This window comes from Microtus oregoni, unplaced genomic scaffold, assembly GCF_018167655.1.
Source record: "Microtus oregoni isolate MIOR12 unplaced genomic scaffold, Mior012 000020F_ref0000438, whole genome shotgun sequence".
NCBI classification, from domain to species: domain Eukaryota; kingdom Metazoa; phylum Chordata; class Mammalia; order Rodentia; family Cricetidae; genus Microtus; species Microtus oregoni.
In genome coordinates, this window is record NW_024543079.1 from 9,130,412 (window position 1) to 9,149,384 (window position 18,973).

Genomic DNA, 18,973 nt, shown 5'->3' on the forward strand with positions numbered 1-18,973 from the left:
GAGGAAGGCTGACTGACCTACAAACTCTGTCTTTTGCTTGATGCTGTCGTATTCTGCTCCAGCCACCTCAATTTCCACAAAAGGACATACAATACCTCGGCCGTTCTTCGGCAGATGCCTGGCCCCTAGCACCTGTAAGGCAGGCAGTAAAGATGGGGTAATGACTGTCTTCCTGCTCCCAACATCCTCAGAGCAGAAGCCCGGGGAGCATATGTGCCATGGAGGCAGTATGCCCCCTGCTGGGCTCTGACAGTGCTGCCTATTAGGCCCCTCACTGTTCCAATCCAGAGCAAGCTGTTGGGTGTAAAAATCTGAGCTTTAAGCCAAGTGTTGTATGCATTTTGCAGTCCATTTCATGTTAAATCCATGTCTGTTCCAATGTGGGACTCTTCTAAACTCCTTTAGGAGAAAAAGGCTGGAAAGTAGCAGTCATGGCCATCGATATCTATGGCTCTGTACTCCCAGGTGGGTCTAGCTGGTCACACGCTGTCCTTATTCTTTCCACTGCTTAGGCCACCCTGCTGATTCCCACAACAAGGATTGACTTGACCCTTGTTATGGCTTTTTATTAGACATGCACTAGGGAGCTCTATTCTAGGGATCAGGAAAGGCAAATAGAAAAACCAGGTTTTGCTTGTTCCTGCAGACAGGAGCCTAGCTCATCACATGCCCCCTCCAGCCTGATTTTTGCTACTCTGACCAGATTCTTCCAGCCAGGTAGTGACTTTTCATAGTTAGCCTTAAATAGACAGCCTGACTCTTTTGTGCAAAAACTGGCCATGGTCAGCCCGACTACTTATGGGATCCCAACCCTCACAGAGGACCTATAAGATAGTTCTGCTTCAAGCTCAAGAACAGTCTAATAGTTCCGTTCCCCAATTCAAGGCAGAGAATGACGCTTACCTCTGGCTCTGGTGCCCTTCCCCACTTAGACGGAACCATTTGGTCCCCAACTTCTTAGCAAGTTTAGTATCAATATCCCTCATAAACCTTTCCCTACCCTGAAGTAACCAGATGAATACACCCACCTCAATGCAGATGACACAGGGTTCCAGGCCTCGTAGGCTGCTCTTGTCAAAGGGGTCAAAGGCTTCGTCTCTCATCGTGCTTGGCTGCAGCACATAGCCACAATGCCCACCGGCCATGAAGAGGGCCTGGTTCATTTGCATAGGCTTGTCTGGAAGAGTGGGATTATAGTGTGTTCCAGTGAACCTGCCCTAAGTGTCTCTCCCCACCCACTGAGGCCCCTCTCACCTGGAGTCTGAAAATTGAGTGCTACAAGCTGGCTGCCACAGATCCACATGGGCAAAGGATCGTAATTGGAGGAGTCCAGCCTCTGTCCCTTGGGGTAGATTCGAGAGAGTTGCAGCCGATTATACTGAAGGAACTTCTTGCCTTTGGCCTTGTTCACATACTTCTCAGCCTTCGTTTCCGGAAAGGAGGACATGTCCCGGTAACAAGCACGTTCTGTGCCAATCTCTAAGCCAAACAGTGAGAACATGTACAGAGCAGGCTCCTTGGGCAGTGTGTGCACGAGAGGGTATTAGACACCGCTCGCATATCACTAGCCCTTTGTACACATGCACACCACACCTAACCCCGCCTTACTGTCTTCATCAAAGGGAACAGGCCGGCAGTAGACCACAAGCTCAGAAAGCTCCAAGGCAATCTTCTTCCTCCTTTCCATCATCTTCCCCTCAGTGAGCTGGTAAGACATATAAGGCCCAGGCTAGAGCTCTGCCCGGGAGAAGAAAGCTCCTGCCAGCCTTGTGTACACCCACACTTTAGGTGTTCTGGGGCAGCCCACCCCTCCCCTTGTATCTTTCAAATATCATCAGAGAGTATACAAAACTACTGGTTCCCAGTTTCAGCCCAAAATTGTTCTTTTCCTTTGTCTCCAAGGACACACTTGTTCCCCAACCCTCTTAGGATAGAAGCCTCACCATAACTTATGTTCCAGATGACCTCACAGGAAGCTCAAGGTGGGCAAGGCCTTCCCAGTAATGCTTCTCTGATCATTCTTTAACCAGTTTCATCTTTCAGCAAAAACATTGCTTTCTGATTCCCTGAAGCACTTAGGCCTTAAGCCCACTTGGCAATGTCTGTGCCTAAGATGATCTTTACCACCTCAGTTCCTCCACAGCAACACCATCTTCCTCCTCCCAGACCTAGCTCAGCAGCAGCCTGCTGAGACGCCCTGACTCTGCTGTGTCCACCTTCCTCAATCAGTGGCTCCTCTGTTTATGCTCTACCTTCTCTGCCTAGCCTAGACCCAGGATCTAGCACTTCAACCACTGGTTCTTTTAGTGCCTTTCCCTCCAGGACACACTGATAAAATCCTCCGCATCTCAACCTTTCCCTGCTTGGCTCAAGGTATCTGTTCTCTAAATCAGGCACAGATGTGCTCACCAAATGCCCTAGAGGAACAGCCTCAAAGCAGAAGTTCCTGTACATCTGCAGGTGCTTTACCAGGCTCAATGGCAGAGGCCAGGCTTCCTCTAGAAAGCTGGTCTTTCCAAGTAAATGTAGACTACTCACTATCCACAAACTCTAACTCCCAGCTTTTCATGGTTAGCCACTCCAGACTCCCTGCCACCCACTGCTAACCTAGTCATGACACTAGCACACCTCAATAGTGTCACTAGGAATACCTGCTGCTGCTAAAGCCGATGGATACCTACAGATTGTTACTGCACCTATGCAGCCCTCAGCACATTACAGGCCACAACTATGGGGAACTGCAACTTCTCTGCCTGCTGTTCCAGGCACATTCTCTGTCACAGACATTTACCTCAGCCCTCTTCCTATCTTCACCAATTCATCTCTTCTAGCCTAATTCTATTCCTGCTGCCAGCCCAGGAGCTTATGAAGACTCATTCAGGTGATCCAGAGTATCTCCTGTTCAATGCTTCCTATGCGCATCATACTTCTGTCTTGAGTTTATTCTTCTGGGTCCCTTATCTAAGGCCAGGCCACATCAGCAACCAGCAGTATGCTGTCTCTTCCAGAGGAGCTGGTGAAGGCCTTTGCTCCCTGACAGGCCCACACTCCGCCCTCCCAGGCCCCAGCACTACTTTCCAAGCTGTGGCAGTTCTCACCCTGGCATCTGCAGTCTGGGCCACTTCCCGGATCTTTTTCACCCAGTCTTGCAGCTCCTCCTGCGAGTCAGCTGCAACGTCTAGGGACCAGTGAGCCAACGATGGCATACTGATGGAGAAGACGAAGAGCCGGTTGTTCTTGCCTTCAGGACGAATGGCTGTTGAGGGTAAATAATACAGGGCTAGGAATGTTCTCTTTATCCTTCATTCTATATCTTAAGGCAGTGGTTCTCAACTTTCCTAATGCTGCCACCCTCTACTACAGTTCCTCATGCTCTGGTGACCCCAACCATAAAAATATTGGCATTGTTACTTCAAAACTACTTTTGCTACTTTATGAATTGAAATGTGAATATCTGGTATGCACCTCCCGAAGGGGTCATGACCACAGTTGAGACACTGCCTTAGACACTGGCTCAAAGGAATTCATTCCATTTCTTCCTGGCCACACTTTATAAGCAGGCACAACTGGTATAGAGATACAATTGACAGAGGTGACTGACTGTAGCTGTGGTGGAACCAAGGCTCCAATGCAGCTGTGACTTGTAGCTCTTGCTTGGGGCCAGGCCTTTTAACCCCTGCTCTACCCCGTCTTCAAGCCTCTGTCACAACCCTATGGCCTAAACCATTAAGACTGATGTCAGCTTGTACTCAGAAGCTCTGCCAACTTTCGATTCTACTGTATCTGGCACAGGGTAAGCATGCAGGGTAAAAGCTGGGGATGACAAAGGAGCCTGGGGTTTCCAAAATGTAAGAGTAGTCTCTAGGGACTCAGCCACTGGCTTCCTCCTCAGGAGCAGGGGGAACTGCAAGGACACCCCAACACCAGAGGAATCAAGAGGTAAAAATGGGAGCTCACCAATCTGACAGGCTGGCACATCTAAGACCCCCCGCAGCAAGTCCCCCAGTGGGCTGTTCTCATCCAGGTGCTGTAGGAAGCAAAGCCACAGGCTAGTCAGCATGGCTACTGCATGCACAAGTGAGGGAATTTTTGTGTGGGTACGACTATCTTTTGGATATGCTCGTGACCAGCCAAGTGTGACATAGGTACAATGGAGACTAGGACTGTGGCCACACGGGATGTGTGACTGGCTCACATGTGACAGGAAGGTCTGGGTGTGATGGACACATGAAAGAGATCCTGGGGACAGGAAAACCTGTGACACTGTGGTTCCAGACATACCTCCCTCTCTGGCTCCAGAATTGCTGGGTTGATCATCTCTTCCACATAGTTTGAAGGGAACCACAGCTGCTTCTTCCCACCATAGTCCCCTCGCCACCTGTGGGAGCCATAGGGTACGGACTCCAGCAGCCACCCCAAACTCCCACAGAATCTTCTTGGGGGTTCCCACAGATAGGTCAGATAAGGCTACTGAACACGAGACAGATACTCTCAAAGCATTCTGTCACAGTGTCAGCCCTGGACACCATGCCACAGGCTCTCCAGCCTGGAGGGCCTGGCTTACCAGCCACCATCTTGCTTTTCCACATTCTGTATGATGGCACTCTTGGTAAATGTCAGCTCATCCTCTCTCTGGGCCTTGTAATCAAAGAGCGCTTTCACTGCACACTGCAGAGGTGAGACAACAGGATAGTGTGGAGTACAGCAAACGGGCGCTCTCCATCACTTAACCCAGTGTAGCAATGTACATACACGTGCCTGGGCTTATGCTAGTGGGAGGTATCTATCACTGTGAGGAAGTATTCCTAGACCCAGTTCTCAATGTGCCCTGAGGGGAAGTTCCAGGACAAGCAGGACAGGAAGACAGAGGGCTTTCTCCAGGTAACCTCCTGGCCACCGAGGTGGAGCCTTTGGAGTTCTGCCCTGGGCCTGCTCCTAGGAGTGTGTGTGTGTGTGGGAAGGGGGGGCAATAGGAGAGTAAGTGTAGTCCTGTGTACCTCCCTACAGAGTCAGGACCCTCACTCATCTCTGATGGCACTTTGGCTTTTGAAGAGAGAGAATAAGAGACAAGGCAATCTGCCACATTAAAGAAAAGGGCAAATCAAGAAGATCGTCTAACAGATCTTCTTGATGAAGGGAAAGACTGGCCAGTGTGCCGTCTAGCCCCGTTCTACTACCATGAAAGACAGAGGTCACTCTGCGGGAACAGTGACGAAAGGCCAGTGTTAGCCCAGAACCCAGGGACTAGAAAGTGGTTCAGCCGTGGAAGAGCTATGGTCATTTGTCAGCCACACATCTCATACAACCTCTTAGTCTCAGAAAACCACAACCACTACTTACTTCTCCAAACCACAGAAGGCCCAGAATACATAAATATAAGCCTCACGCAGAAGGGGACCCCTCCTTCCTCCTGGCTTCCTGTGTCAAGGACAGATATTTACCTTGAAAGTTGGCATAGGGTTTGCCTCCACATAGAAGCCAGGATTGCGGCCCTCATACAGTGCCCCATAATCAGGTTCCTGGAAACAGGACATATTGTGATCTGTTAATGCCCCAGAACTGACATAAAAGCAGCTGTTAGCTCCCACTTGCCTGGATTCTGAAGCACAGCATGCCCTCTTCTGGGTTGTCTACCCAGTTTACTGGCACTTGGCCCACTGGAACCCCCTGGCGCCAAGGGAGTAAGGGTGGCTGCAGGGACTTGGCCTCACCCTCCTTTCTGTATTCTTTACCCCAGATCCATCACCTTGGCCCCTGAAGGCTCAAATGCCAACTACTCCTGAGTTGCCTGCTGCTGAGCTGCCACCAGCACCACATTCTCTGTGAGTCGTTCAATGGCTGAGCCCAAGGTCAGGAAGAGGTCCAGCAAACTCTCTTTCTTGGAAAACCTGGGTCTTCCCTCCAGAGTCTCCTGCAGGTCTGGGACATCTATACAATTGTACCTAGATTGCCCTCTGCCCAGCACACCCAGACCAAGTCCATGTATGCACAGCTCTCCCCATGTAAGCTCCCAGACCTTGGTACCGACCCCTTGGCTCAAGAGAATCTTGTCTAATGCCCAGGCACAGCTCAGGTTCCACTCACTCTAGCTACATCATGGCTCCCCAGTTACTCCCAGAGCCTCCATGTGAACTCCAAAACACCCAGGACTCATTTTCAGCACATACAGAGACTGTTAAATCATAGGTGTCCTCTAACTACACTGTTATGCTCCCCTTGTCCATCTGTCCCATCCCCCTCCCCCCGTGGACTCCTCACAGCTGTCCCAATCTTCTCCAGTGCTTCCTCATTGATGGGGTAGCGCAGCTTCATTTTGCGGTACAGGGGGTGCTTCTCATAGTAACTGATGAGGTCAACCAGGCTGTCAAACTCGGAGTTCCCCAGCATCACAGTTTGGCCTTCCTGCTGTACTCGGCAGTGCTTGATCTTTCCCTCAGCCCTTCACAGTGACAGGACAGTCAGCATGGCAGACAGCCCCGACCCCAGCAAGAACCCACACCCATCCAGCAGACCTCACCGGAAAGAGATGGCATATGAGTTGGGTTCATTGCGTTTCCGCACCAGGAAAGCCCCATCACGGGGCACGCGCATCAGCATATGTTCAGCCTGAGCTCTGGTCAGGCTAGCATGGTACCACCTGAAAACCAGCAGAGTCAGGCCCTGACTAGAACGACCCAGTCCCCACTCACCTCCCTGTCCCTTTCCTTACTCTTTGCTCTCATGGGCATTTGTCTGTGGGACAGGCTCTGAAAGGCGCATCTCAAACTCGTTGCAGCGCAGTGGTACTTGCTGATAGTGTGTAATGAGGTCATAGAGAGAGTCGAAGACAAGGTTATCTGTCAAGAAGAACTTGGGAGTCCCCGCATCCTGCCGAGAGTGGATGCGGCAGTGCTGGACTTTCCCATTTCGCCTGAGGAAAGACAGGATGAGAAAGGCATGAAAAACAAGTTAGAGCTCCAAGTATTACATAACTAGGCAAAACATTAAGTTTCAAAAACGGAGGCCATTCTCCAAAGAACCTTGGATAATGGGCAGCCCTATAGGACATAGAGATCAAACACACATATTTAAGTACACAATGCCTGCATAGGAAAGAATTATGTTCCAAGGAAAACCTAGACCCGAGGCTGAAATGTTAATCAGTTATCTATGGTGCTCTGTCTATTATTACACGCATGGACTAAACACAGAAACGGTGCTAGATGTGGGTTACCAGAAAGACAGCGTGTAGTCCCCCACGAAGGTCTCACTTTCTCGCACTAAGAAGGAACCGTCAGGAGCCCCAGTCTCGATGCAGTACTCAGTGAGCAGGCGCTCGGCAATATGCCGCCCATCGCGCCCAGCCCCAAGCTTCCCGTGGAACCACTTCTCACTGGAGTGTAGCTCTGTGCTGCTGCTGGCCTAGACAGAAGGACAAGAGCAGAGATACCCAATGACTACCCAGTCCTCATCAGACTGAACCCACACCTCTGAACAATTCTACCTCCTTAGGCTCCTCTTCATCCTCATTGCCCTGGTCATTGCTGGTCTCCTCAGAGTAGTAGATCTTGCTGCTAGTCAGAACAAAGTAGTGGGGATACCATTCCTGGGACAGATAAAAAAAGACCTGTGAGCCAGAGTTCAACACATGGCCCCACCATGTCCAGGCTCAGCTAGACCTCACATGATTCACGGGGTCCTCCAAGTAGAGGATACCATTCTTGATGGAGTTACTGATGTCATTCTCAGAGTACATCACAGAAGTAGGCACCTCTTCATAGGCACTGCCCTCAGCCAGCTTCTTGTGCTGTGGAAACAGACCAGGTCACAGAAAATCATTCCACACCTAGTCCCATCTCTTACTTCAGGGATTCGCCTACCAATTTTGCCACACCTTAATAAGGATCTTCCTTTTGAGCTGGTTGGGCGAAGGAAGTCCATCAGCAGCAATGTCCACAGGTTTGGTAAGGAGGATGTCGCCAAGCACCTTTTTGAAGTGCTGAGCCATGTTTCTCTGCTGGGCAATGCTGCAGTGGTCCTCGATGGACAGGATGACCGGGTATCTGAAGGACAAGGGCCATGTACAGTGACACTGACGCTACTGTCAAGCCGACCAGACGTCAGTCCAAATAGTTCCTCCCAGAGTGGAAGATAGGAGCCAAGGGCCTGGAGCTCTTTACTCAAGGGACCCCTCGTAAGAGGGGCAACCGCATGGAGGGGCCACATCAGGAAGCAGCAAGGAGGCAGTGGGAACCAAGTGGCAAGTTCTGCAGAAGGGAGCACTAGGTCTAATTATGAGGCTGCCCTGTCAGAAGACATTCCATACCAGGTAGGTCAGGGAAGATGAGAAACAGCCTCCAGGTGTGGCATGAGGAGCCTTTCTGTGCTTTGAGAGATTGGGACTGCAGGCTTGGTGGTTGCTAGCAACTGAGAACAGCTCATAAGGAACACATTCTTTTCTGGGCAATTAAGGGAAAGAAGCTGACCTGAGACCAGTTACAGAAATGTTTTTGAGGAAGAGACGAACTTGAATGCTAGCCAGAGATGCAGGGAACAGAGGCAAGAACTTAGGAAGCTGGCTTGAGCAAGAATAGTAGAGACAGGAGTGGGGGCAAGCCATGTGAGGTGTCCCAGGAGTGAGAGGGCCTTCTGAAGGTTGCTCACGTCCTCCACACCTACTTACTCTGAGGCTACGAAAGCATGCTCCTTGATGGTGTTCAGGACATCTGAGAACTTGATCTTGGTGGTAAGAGTATGCCCATGGTAAATGACTGGCATCCCATCTGGGCCATCCCAGCAGTCCACTAGGGAACACCATCATGGTCAAACAGGCAGGCCTTCTACCCTCCCTCTCCAACCCCTAGCCCCAACGCACACTCAATGCAGCGACAGCCCATCCTCAGGCAGCGAGCATAGGCTTCTAGGGAGGATTCACTAGAGAACTGGTCCCCAGTCAGGTACCTGGATAAGAAAGAAGAGACATGTATGGTCTGGTGCACCTTCTTCCCTAGAAGAGGCTGGATGAACAGAGAGAGGTATACTCACGTGTTATGTGAGGAAGAGATCCAGTAGTGAGAGAGAGGGTTGTTCATGGTATCTGAGCACACAGCATCCAGCTGGGAGTTCCACACACTGTTCTCTTTGGAGAACAGAAAGGTGACAAACTACAGGAATGGATGTGGAGGAAAAAGAGTATGTCCTGGCTGCCACTTGGGATGGAAGTGGGTGCACAAGAGTGCATGCATTCTCATCTATGCTGGCAAAACGGGCAGTAGGGTTGCAGCAACAGCTTCTAGGGCACAGGAGGGTTCTGGTCACCCCACCTGTTTCTCTAAAAGAATGGTGGGAAATGTGAAACTCACCTCATCCAAGAAGAAGTATGGCTCCTCAATCTCTCGCAAGGGGTCTCGAAGGAAGCTGAGCATGAATTCCTGCACCTGGAGCCGGTCGACAGCCCACAGCTCCTGCTGGGTAGAGAGAGTCATGGAAGAAGCCTCCAATGATGAACCCACCCTTCAGCCTCACTCCCTGGCCCAGCCATACCCCCTGGTACTCAAGGAGGAACTGCTGGAACTCAGAAAGGGACACCCGGCAGAGCTCTGGCCGCTCTCCAGTCCTGCAGGGAAAGAACGGAAGTGCCTGGCAACTGGCTGACATATCAGTCCACAAGGGGCCCCTTGCAACTCCCAGCTAATGGAGACACCCGATGGTTTACCATGCCTCACCCCTACCCCAAATGCTTCCCACCTGGATTCGGAACCACCCAGAGAAGAACCCCAACTGGCTGTTCCAAACCAAACCTCAAAGTGCTGGTTTCCAAGAAGGGAAGGTCCATCTGCAGGAAACAGAATCTGGTCAGGGAGAGAGCCCTGGGAGACCATGCAAGAAAGGGGCTCTTAGAAAAGGCTAGGGAAGCAGATGTTCAGGGGAAGGGGGATGCTGGAGTAATGGCATGGCACCCAAAATCCCCAAAGCAGGGCAGCAGGACTAGGAGGTAGAGGGAGGAATTAGGGCAAGGGCAGGGAAGGGCAAGAGGCTCATGCACCGTCTTCTGGGCGCTGTACATGAGGCTGCGGTACAGCTGAGCAAACTGCCCGTAGGTGATGTCCCCGCTGCGCTGTTCTAGGTCCTACATGGTAAAGAGCAGAACTGCCAGTCAGGCCCCTTATGAGAAGCTGCTGGCTTCCCCTGCCCCACCAGTAGATAGCCCCAAGTATCCATTACCGTCAGCCGTTCTCGTAGGAAGCGCATGTTGGGGACCCGGTAGTTGACCTGTGACAGCATGTTCTTCAAGTCCTTGGCTGATATACTGAGGAAAAAAAGAGTATCCTTTTGACCTGTAGGCTGAGCACACGTGAGGCTGGAACAGCTATACTCTGGGAACCTGCAGTCCTAAGGGCAACACTGGGTCAGAGTTCATGGTGTGACAGATGGAAGTCTTCTTTCTCTGGGTCTCAGTTTCTGCATGTGAATAAGGAGAAGCTCAATATTCTAGAAGTGATCAAGTCAGGAAAGCAAGTCAGGCAAGAGGGGTGGATAAGCCGTCTCCAGCAGCTGCCCACAGCTCTCATCTTGCCTGCCTGTCCAGAAAAGGGTAGTACCCACTCACGATGTTTGCCACCTACTGGGATATTCTGGGATCCACAGTCCCTAGGCTCACCTACAGCCCAGGATAAACAGCAGGGAGGGAAGTATGGACAATGCTTAGCCACAGGTAACTGCTGCTGCCTGGGTATACTCCTGAGGCTGGACAGTGAGCTGGCTCCAGGAAAAAATGTCAGAGAGAGCTACTTTCTAGGCATGGGGGCTAGGACAAGGACCTGTGAACAGGATGAACAAGATGGAAAGGGATGCTCTTCTGGGAGTTAGGGGGCACACTTCCTCCTTTGGCCCAAGAGCTAGGCAGGAAGGACCAAAATTCCCTTAGGGCTTAGAGCTGCACCAATAAGGTTGAATGTTCTAGAGCAGAGGCTCTCAACCTTCCTAATGCCTTTAATACAGTTCCTTAGGCTGTGGTGACCCCAACCATAAAATTATTTTCATTGCTACTTTGTAACTATAATTTTGCTAGTTATGAATTGTAATGTAAATCTCGAATATAAAGATGGTCTTAGGCAACCCCTGTGAAAGGACCCTTTGACCCCCAAAGGGGTCATGACCCAGCTCTAGAGTCAGTGCTTGTTCTGCATGGGGCACATGAACCTAAGTCAGCCAAGTAGGTGCTGTCAAGAGGTCCCATTTTCCACCAATGAGACAGAAGCCTTGGTTCTTACCTTTTCCTATCTGCATACAAACAAACTGTTCTTTTTGTCTTCCCCTCTGCTTCTCTAACTCTTGCTGCCTCCTCCTCCATGATGACACTCTTACAAGACTCACCTGCACTCACTCCCTTTATGCCTGGGCTGAAGCTGCTATTCTTACAATGTTATCAATCAGGATGGTAAACGTACTCCCACTCCTTAGCTTCTCATGTGGTACTAGTCTGGAGTTAGCCACTGGGCCTCTCCACGTTTCTTGCTAAGTGAGTCCCTTGGGTGACTGTCTCTACCCCAAGACTTTCCACTCCACCTGTACACACATCTATGTTACTACTCCCAGCCCATCATCTGGACTCATCCTACCTGCTTAGTGACGCCTTATCTCTACCTGGACATCTACTACGCATCATAGAACTTACACCCACACTGAACCCTAAGCTCCAACAATGTGTTCCTCCCACTGTCTTCATGTCTCAGCCAATGGCCACTTCACTTTCCGAATTGCTCAAGTCAAAATCTCAATCTCTGACTCTTCTCTCTGCATCAGAAAATCAAAGGACTAGGAAATTCTTTTTAATATAATTTTAAACAATATAGTTGAAATCCAACTAATTCCTACCATTATTACCCCAACCTGAGCCCTCTCGTGCTCTACCCAGAATGGTGGGACAGTGCCTTGACCCTATACTCAGCAGTAGGATCTTGAGTGTGCTGGCTAGTTTTCTGTCAACTTGTCATAAGCTAGAGCCACAGGGAGAGCAAGCAGGGGTCCTCAACTGAGAAAAATGCCTTCATAAAATGCAGCTGTAGGCAAGCCTGTGGGTCATTTTATTAATTAGTGATACTTGTGAGATTAGGCCCAGTCCCTTATGGGTGGGTAGGGGGGCAACTCTGGGCTGGTGGTCCTGGGTTCTATAAGAAAGCAGGCTGAGCCAGGCGGTAGTGGCACACACCTTTAATCCAAGCACTTGAGAGGCAGAGGCAGGTGGATCTCTGTGAGTTTGAGGCCAGCCTGGTCTACAGAGTTGAGTTCCGGGACAGGCTCCAAAGCTACACTGAGAAACCCTGTCTCAGGGAAAAAAAAAGAAGGAAAGAAGGAAGGAAGGAAGGAAGGAAGGAAGGAAGGAAAGAAAGAAGAAAGAAAGAAAGAAAGAAAGAAAAGAAAGAAAAGAAAAAAAGAAAGCAGCCATGGGGAGCAAGCAGGTAAGCAGCACCTCTGTATGGCCTCTGCATCAGCTCCTGCCTCGAGGTTCCTACCCTGCTTGAGTTCCTACCCTGACTTCCTATGGAAGTGTAAGCAGAAAAAACCTTTCCTCCCCCAGTTGCTTTGGTCATAGTGTCTCATCATAGCCAACAGAAATGCTATCAAGGACACTGAGCAAACTCTAAGTCACAGCAGGTCGCTCCTTTTTACCTCCCATGACTTCCAGCCTCTGAGAACTATCAGAGAGCCTTGTAACAATACAAGTTGCATACAGAGCATGCATGCCATTTGGTGTTTGCTTCCTCCGTCTCTTGGTCCTTCTGGCTGCACTGCCAGCCACCCTCCTAGGACCCAGAGCCAGTGCTGTAGCCCACTCTCGGCAGTGTGACCTACAGTGTCAGAACCCCTAACCCTCTCAAGGTAGCTCAGTTCTGCGGGCCGTCTGGCTCAAATGCACAACTGCTCTGGGCACACACCTCAGCTCAGCACCTACCGATCCTCACGGTTCCGATCCACTGAATAGAACTGCTTCCGGAGCCACCTGCAGAGAGAAGCCTGAGGTGAGGGTCCTTCTCCAATTAAGGGAAAGCCTGGGGAGAAGAGCAGTTACTGTCTGTGAAGAGGTCTCTGCCTCCTTTCCCCTGGCTCCAAGACATCTGGTCTTAACCACATGAAGAGGAGTCTTACCTCTCAATTTGCAGGGGTGTGGCTGCCTGCAATGTATCCTCCATCAGCCAAGTTAAGCCTTTGATCCACATGTTCACTTCATCCTCAGATGTGGCTGTGAGCAGAGCAAAAGCTGAGCTAAGGGCACATCCTCCCTCTGTACTGCACCCCACGTCCTCTAAGCCCATCTCCCACCTTGCAGGCTCAGGGTCTTCAGGCGGAATTCCATTCCATAGAGGATGACAAAGCAGTGTGATTGGTCTGGCCGGAAAGCAGGGTCTTCTTGGTAGCGGTCAAAGTCCCGTGACGTCTTCCCTGGACGGATCTCCTTGATCTCACGGATATCAACTGGAAAGGTAGTAAAGGCCAAGGTCAGGTGGAGGTTCTCACAACCCATACCTCTCAGTCACTTCTACACTTTTCTCCCTCAGGGAATGGAACACAAAGAGACAGACTGAACCCACTCATAGTTATCCTAGGTGACAGAAAGAGCTGGGCTTATCTAATAGGCTTTCTTTCTTTTTTTAATTTTTTAAGGCAAGGCTCTTTGGGGACAGGGAGGTAGATGTGTTATCCCATCCCTATCTTTGTTCCATTGCTGGAGTACAGGCTATACACCTGTACCTGGAGCAGAGCTGAACTCGAGAAGGAAAAATAAGGATCCAAGGCAGTTCCTTGTGGATCACTTTCCAACACAATACACATGCAGACCCAATTGTAAGTCCCAGAGGCAAGGCTGGGCAAGTCTAGATTCGTCTCAGAGTCCCAGACAGAACCTTGGATCAGGCCCAGAAAACTGGCAAATCCTGAAATGACCCACATCCCAAAGACATGTCCATACCAGTCTTAGCAAAGGTCTAGTTCTAGCTAAGACCAAGGCTGTCCAAGAATGCCAGGCATCCTGTGCTGGTGAGGCTTGGTATTCTTACTTCAGCTACCAAGGGGTTCTCACCTGCTCCCCTACTTTCACAAGCAAAGGTGAGGCAAATATATGGGCTGAGAAGTAAATGTTCATTCTGGCCACTAACCTGAGTGACAGGCAGCGCAACTGTGAGCTAGTGACACATCTAACTCCTCCCAGGTGCAGTCTCACCAACTAACTCAGTTTTCTCAGGACAGTGTAGTTGTGGGCTGCATGCACCCAGGTTAACTATGAGTCTTGGCAGAGTGACAGCTGTCCCGCACCCACTGCTCCACTTCTGCAGGTGCTAAGAGCATCAGAGAAGACACTGGCAAGACCAAAGTGATGCTAAGAGGGCAGGGATTAAGTATACCATATGGAGGGAGCTGTTCCTTGACCATCACTTGCTCTGGTGTGGACTCTGAGCCTCTTTAGGTGTGAGAGGTCCTGCCACACTGCCCCAACTGAACACCTATTCCATTCCTGAGCGAGCTGTGAGCCTGGAAAGAGGCAAACACAGCCCAGGAAGAGGGATTCAGGCTTGATACAGAGCTTTCCCTCAGCTTGGGAATGCCTTAAAATGTTCTGACCAGGCCTCCTTTTGACTAATTACCTTAAATTCTAGTTCTGAACACCAGCATAGCTTGTACATCCCAAAGGCCCCAATCAGCAGCTCGCAGTCTTCCTGTCTTGTCCCTTGAGCCAGCCACAGTAGCCATCATCTGTCCCACCTGGAACTGTGACATCACTTCTGGCTCTATCCCCTGCTCTGCTACCACAAACAGACTGGCTTTACCTGGATCCAGTTCTGTCCCCAACCAAGCCCTCAGGTCTCTCCTTCAGCAAGAAGCCCCGACTTTGCTGTTGGTCAAACAATTCTCACCAACTCCCCATCCTTCCTGACTCTTCTGAACCACAAAACATTTATTTGAACACCAGGTCCTATAGGCCCATACGCTCCCCTCCTGAGGATACCCACTGCTCACCCACCACGAACCCACTCCCTTTATAGCCTTTGAGGTTCTCATGATAGGGCTCAGAGCTTTACCTGGAGCTTTTGTCTTCCCTCTTCTGTGATCCTGCCAAACCAAACCAGACCTACAGCAAGAACAGCAACTGTTCCTGCCACGCTTCATCCTAGAGCCTGACGTTCCCAGTTCTCCAACTGGATTCTCTCCTACTGAAGATCCCAAGTGAGAGGCTCCGTCTTGCAGCAATCGTCCTCTCAATGCCTCATGCTATGAAATGTATGTTCCTCATACACCATGGTAGGCAAAGCCTGTCCAGTACCCAGAGTGACTGAATGCAAAAATGAGAAAGATGCAGGCACATGGATGGGGGACGTAAAAAGGAATGGAGTAAAACATAGGCGTTCTACTTGGTTCTTGAACAAGAGTGGGGAGAGTTGGGTCACAAACCCACAACTTAACAGTTTCTATAGGTGGGAGGAAGAGCTTCCATTGGGGGAAATGCCTACATCATATACCACACAACCACCACAAACTCTGCCCTTTGAAACAGAAACTAAAATATTCTTCCAGTGCAAAGCTATCATTCCCCTCCCACACATTCTCATGTGTGTGTGTTGTGTGTGCATGCGCACCCACCCACCTCTGCATGATCCACAGTTAGGGCCTTTCCTGCTGCTGCCCACCAGATCCCACAGGCTATACACAATAGGCAAGCAGTTATAAAGTCAAGGCTCATGGTTAGACTTCATGTGGTACACATATGCAGATATGTATATATGTCCACAAAGTCCATGGGCCCCAGGAAAGCCCTAGCCTACTCTGTGTTATAGGCACATTTGCAGAGTCCAATACAAAGTCAGAGCGGGCATGTGGTTAGACAAGGAGCAGGCAGGCATAGAGCAGGAAGGCCAGGCACACCACCCTTCTAAGCCCACACTGGCCACACTGACCCCCTGCTCCTCCTCCAATAGCATGACCCTGATGCTTTCTAAGTCTATGAAGTCAGAAGCAGATTGGAGAAGACCTAACAGCAATGAAATAGTCTACCAGACACTTGAAAGCACATCCTGTGTAATCTTATTGGTCCTCATGCATCTAGGACAAACATTGCCATTCCTCTTAGGTGAGAGAGTGTAGACTGATTCCCAGGAGCTGCCACCACAGGGAAGAAACTCCCTAATCAGACACACCTCTGCTTTGTCAGCCCAGCCATGGTCTGGGTGAGACCTTCTGTATGTCAAGAATGACTATGTCATTCTTGGATTCTTGGATGTTCATTCCCTATGTCTGGAGCCTCATGAACCAGCATTCCCTTCTCGCTAAAAACTATGGAAGAGTGTTTAGAGGAACATTGGGGAAAGGGAAATGCAGGACACTGAGAGGTCCCTAATGTCCAGGAAGTGAAGAGAAGATATGCTCTGAAATCAAGAGCAGATTTTTTCCACAGTCAGGGGAACTAGGATGACAATGGCCTAACTGAGGGCTTACCCTGACCTGAAGGGGCAGAGCCTAGCTAGCACAGTCTATCGGGAGCTTCCATGGATGCACTCCTCCAAGGACCAGGGCTCCAGGCCAAGTAAGAAGGCTGATCAAGGCTTTAGGAATGGTCTCAGCTGCCAATCCTTCACACTTAATAAACTCTTATAAAGAAAGCAATAAACTTCTTATTTAAAAAAAAGGTTTTTGTTTTGTTACTTCTGTTTCTTTCTTTTTGAGATAGCCCTGGATCTGCAATTTTCCAGAATTTAGCCTTTAGAGTGTTGAGATCACAGGTTTGAGGTACTATGAACAGGCTCTTTTCAAAGGGATTTGGATTGTGAGGAACTACCCACACCTGTGCTAAGGACTAGCATCACACAGTGGCTCTGAGGTCAGATAGTCAGGTAAACCAGGCAGAATCCTGGGTATCTGTGCTCCTCAGTACCCCTTCTGGAGATCTACCTACTCCTGCGCCCTCAGAAAGCCTGCCCTGACCATCTGCTTCTGAAGCTGCCAGGCCTAGCAAAGAAAACCAAGAACTACAGGGCCCTTCAAGTCAAGCTGTGAGGTTCTGGCAGTCTCTCACTCTTTCAGGTTCAGTTTCCTCCACTTTACAAGGTAAGGGCCTTGCTGGGACACACATGTCTTTGTATCTAGTGTTATTGGCATGGGGCTTATGGAAAATAGACCTAGGGAAGATGAACACAGCAACCTGCTAGGACTCTGTTCAGAGGGCAAACTCAAACCTTCAGGAGTTTTATGAAGATAAAAGCCACCTTCCTGAACCCACACAGGTATTTCACAGCTCACAAGTGGGCCTTATCAGTACTTTGTGGGGAGCAGGACTCATGTTCTGCTTAGCATATGCAAAGATGAGCTAAGACCCTACTTCCTGAGCCTGCAGCACCCCAACCACACCCCCACAGTGTAGGCATGTATATTCCAGCGGTACAGTCCAGAAAAAAAAAAGAGACCAATAATAAGGGTATCAGTGAGAGGGTGCACATGACACTCCCCAACACCCACTTGGGGAATTAGCCCCCATTGCCCCACCATTCCAATCTTGTAGACTTTGGGTTTGGTAGGAGCAGAAATATGTTTGCTGCCTGGCATTTGGAGCCACCTCTAAGATCTGGGGCAGATGACTCAAGACTAAATTTATAAAAATCAAAGTGTATGATGAGGCCAGAGGCTCCGGAAAGGCCACTTACTCCCTGTCCATCTCCTCCTCTCCTGTCTTCTCTGTCTTCCTCAGCCCAGGGACAGACTTCTGACCTGAGACCCTGAGCACTAGGGAGCAGCCTTACTCAGGGCACAGCACCTGGATCTTGACAAGGTTTACATAGACAACACAAACCTTCAGGACATGCTAAGAATGGCAGTTAGTGTCCCTTTAAGACTGGGTGGCACACACCTTTAATCTCAGCACTCAGAGGCAGAGGCAGGTGGACTTCTGTGAGTTCAAAGCCAGCCTGGCCTCCAGAGTAGGTCCCAAGACAGCTGGGTCTACACAGACTTCTCATCTGAGGCACCCCAAGCACTATGAAGGTAACAGTCAGGGCTGGATGAGAACCAGCTTCTGCAGAATAGACTCCCACACCTCGGACAGCATTCAACTCACTGACTCTGCAGAAGAGACGGGGCTGCTACAAAGACAAGCTAAATGGCAGATACACCTGAAGCTGGGAAGTGGAGAGGAGGGCTCTTCTGGAGCCCAGCTCCTGAAGGCTCCCTACTTCCCGGCCACCAGGCTGAGCACATGCCTGCAGTTAGCTCTCCTGCCCATCACAGGACAGTCATCCACTGCAGAGATGGGCAACAGGTGAGCAGTCTACAACCTAGGACAGCAGGAGCACTAGAGAAAGGGAATAAAAAGAATGAGGCGGGCTGGGGAGATGGCTTAGAGGTTAAGAGCACTGGCTGCTCTTCCAGAGGTCCTGAGTTCAACTCCCAGCAACCACATGGTTGCTCACAACCATCTGTAATGAGATCTTGTGCCCTCTTCTGGCCTGCAGGCAAACACATGGGCAGAACACCGTATATGTAATAAATAAATAAAATCTTTTAAAAAATTTATAAAAAAAAAAAGAATGGGGCACTAACTCTTTTTAGGGATCTTCAGTACACAGAGCCTGGGAACGAAGGAACAAAACCCAAAACCTTAATTTAGACCCAAGACTCTGGGCTAGAGCTCTTGTCCTAAAATTCCCCACCTCCGGCAAAGCCACACAAACAGCCCCACAGATAGATATCTCCACATATACGGTCATGGGGTCACATAGCAAAGGAAGATGGCACCATGACACACTGTCCTTCCTGTGCCTCTGCAGCAAAAGCAGCAACCGTGAACAAAAGGGACAAAACCCCTCCTTGGAACCTTAGTCAAACCAGGTTACACCACAAGAGACTGCCTCCAACACCCTGACTGAGAAGAGCAGCTGGGCCTAACTGAATACAGCTTCTTTCCTACCTTGGTAAACAGGAAACAGCCATTCAGACAGCTGGATAGAGGTCC

General features: G+C 50.0%; 1 protein-coding gene across 3 annotated transcripts in view; it reads right to left on the minus strand.

Annotated features, from left to right (window-relative positions):
- The window catches only part of Plcg1 (phospholipase C gamma 1), a 32,600-nt gene that overhangs the window by 2,089 nt on the left and 11,538 nt on the right, over positions 1 to 18,973 (minus strand). For 2 of the 3 annotated variants that reach the window (XM_041670325.1, XM_041670323.1), the window contains exons 3-29: positions 13,303 to 13,455; positions 13,129 to 13,222; positions 12,935 to 12,982; positions 10,204 to 10,288; positions 10,025 to 10,108; positions 9,780 to 9,814; positions 9,523 to 9,595; positions 9,342 to 9,446; positions 9,025 to 9,143; positions 8,855 to 8,940; positions 8,663 to 8,783; positions 7,874 to 8,042; positions 7,664 to 7,786; positions 7,484 to 7,585; positions 7,214 to 7,401; positions 6,710 to 6,910; positions 6,518 to 6,637; positions 6,259 to 6,439; positions 5,442 to 5,519; positions 4,565 to 4,668; positions 4,282 to 4,378; positions 3,958 to 4,027; positions 3,099 to 3,256; positions 1,609 to 1,705; positions 1,255 to 1,479; positions 1,029 to 1,177; positions 18 to 132 (exon numbers count right to left, since the gene is read on the minus strand). In XM_041670325.1, coding sequence (XP_041526259.1) covers positions 18 to 132; positions 1,029 to 1,177; positions 1,255 to 1,479; positions 1,609 to 1,705; positions 3,099 to 3,256; positions 3,958 to 4,027; positions 4,282 to 4,378; positions 4,565 to 4,668; positions 5,442 to 5,519; positions 6,259 to 6,439; positions 6,518 to 6,637; positions 6,710 to 6,910; positions 7,214 to 7,401; positions 7,484 to 7,585; positions 7,664 to 7,786; positions 7,874 to 8,042; positions 8,663 to 8,783; positions 8,855 to 8,940; positions 9,025 to 9,143; positions 9,342 to 9,446; positions 9,523 to 9,595; positions 9,780 to 9,814; positions 10,025 to 10,108; positions 10,204 to 10,288; positions 12,935 to 12,982; positions 13,129 to 13,222; positions 13,303 to 13,455 — 3,180 coding nt within the window. The remainder of the gene's footprint in view (positions 1 to 17; positions 133 to 1,028; positions 1,178 to 1,254; positions 1,480 to 1,608; positions 1,706 to 3,098; positions 3,257 to 3,957; positions 4,028 to 4,281; positions 4,379 to 4,564; positions 4,669 to 5,441; positions 5,520 to 6,258; positions 6,440 to 6,517; positions 6,638 to 6,709; positions 6,911 to 7,213; positions 7,402 to 7,483; positions 7,586 to 7,663; positions 7,787 to 7,873; positions 8,043 to 8,662; positions 8,784 to 8,854; positions 8,941 to 9,024; positions 9,144 to 9,341; positions 9,447 to 9,522; positions 9,596 to 9,779; positions 9,815 to 10,024; positions 10,109 to 10,203; positions 10,289 to 12,934; positions 12,983 to 13,128; positions 13,223 to 13,302; positions 13,456 to 18,973) is intronic. The other variant, XM_041670324.1, reaches the window with a different exon arrangement.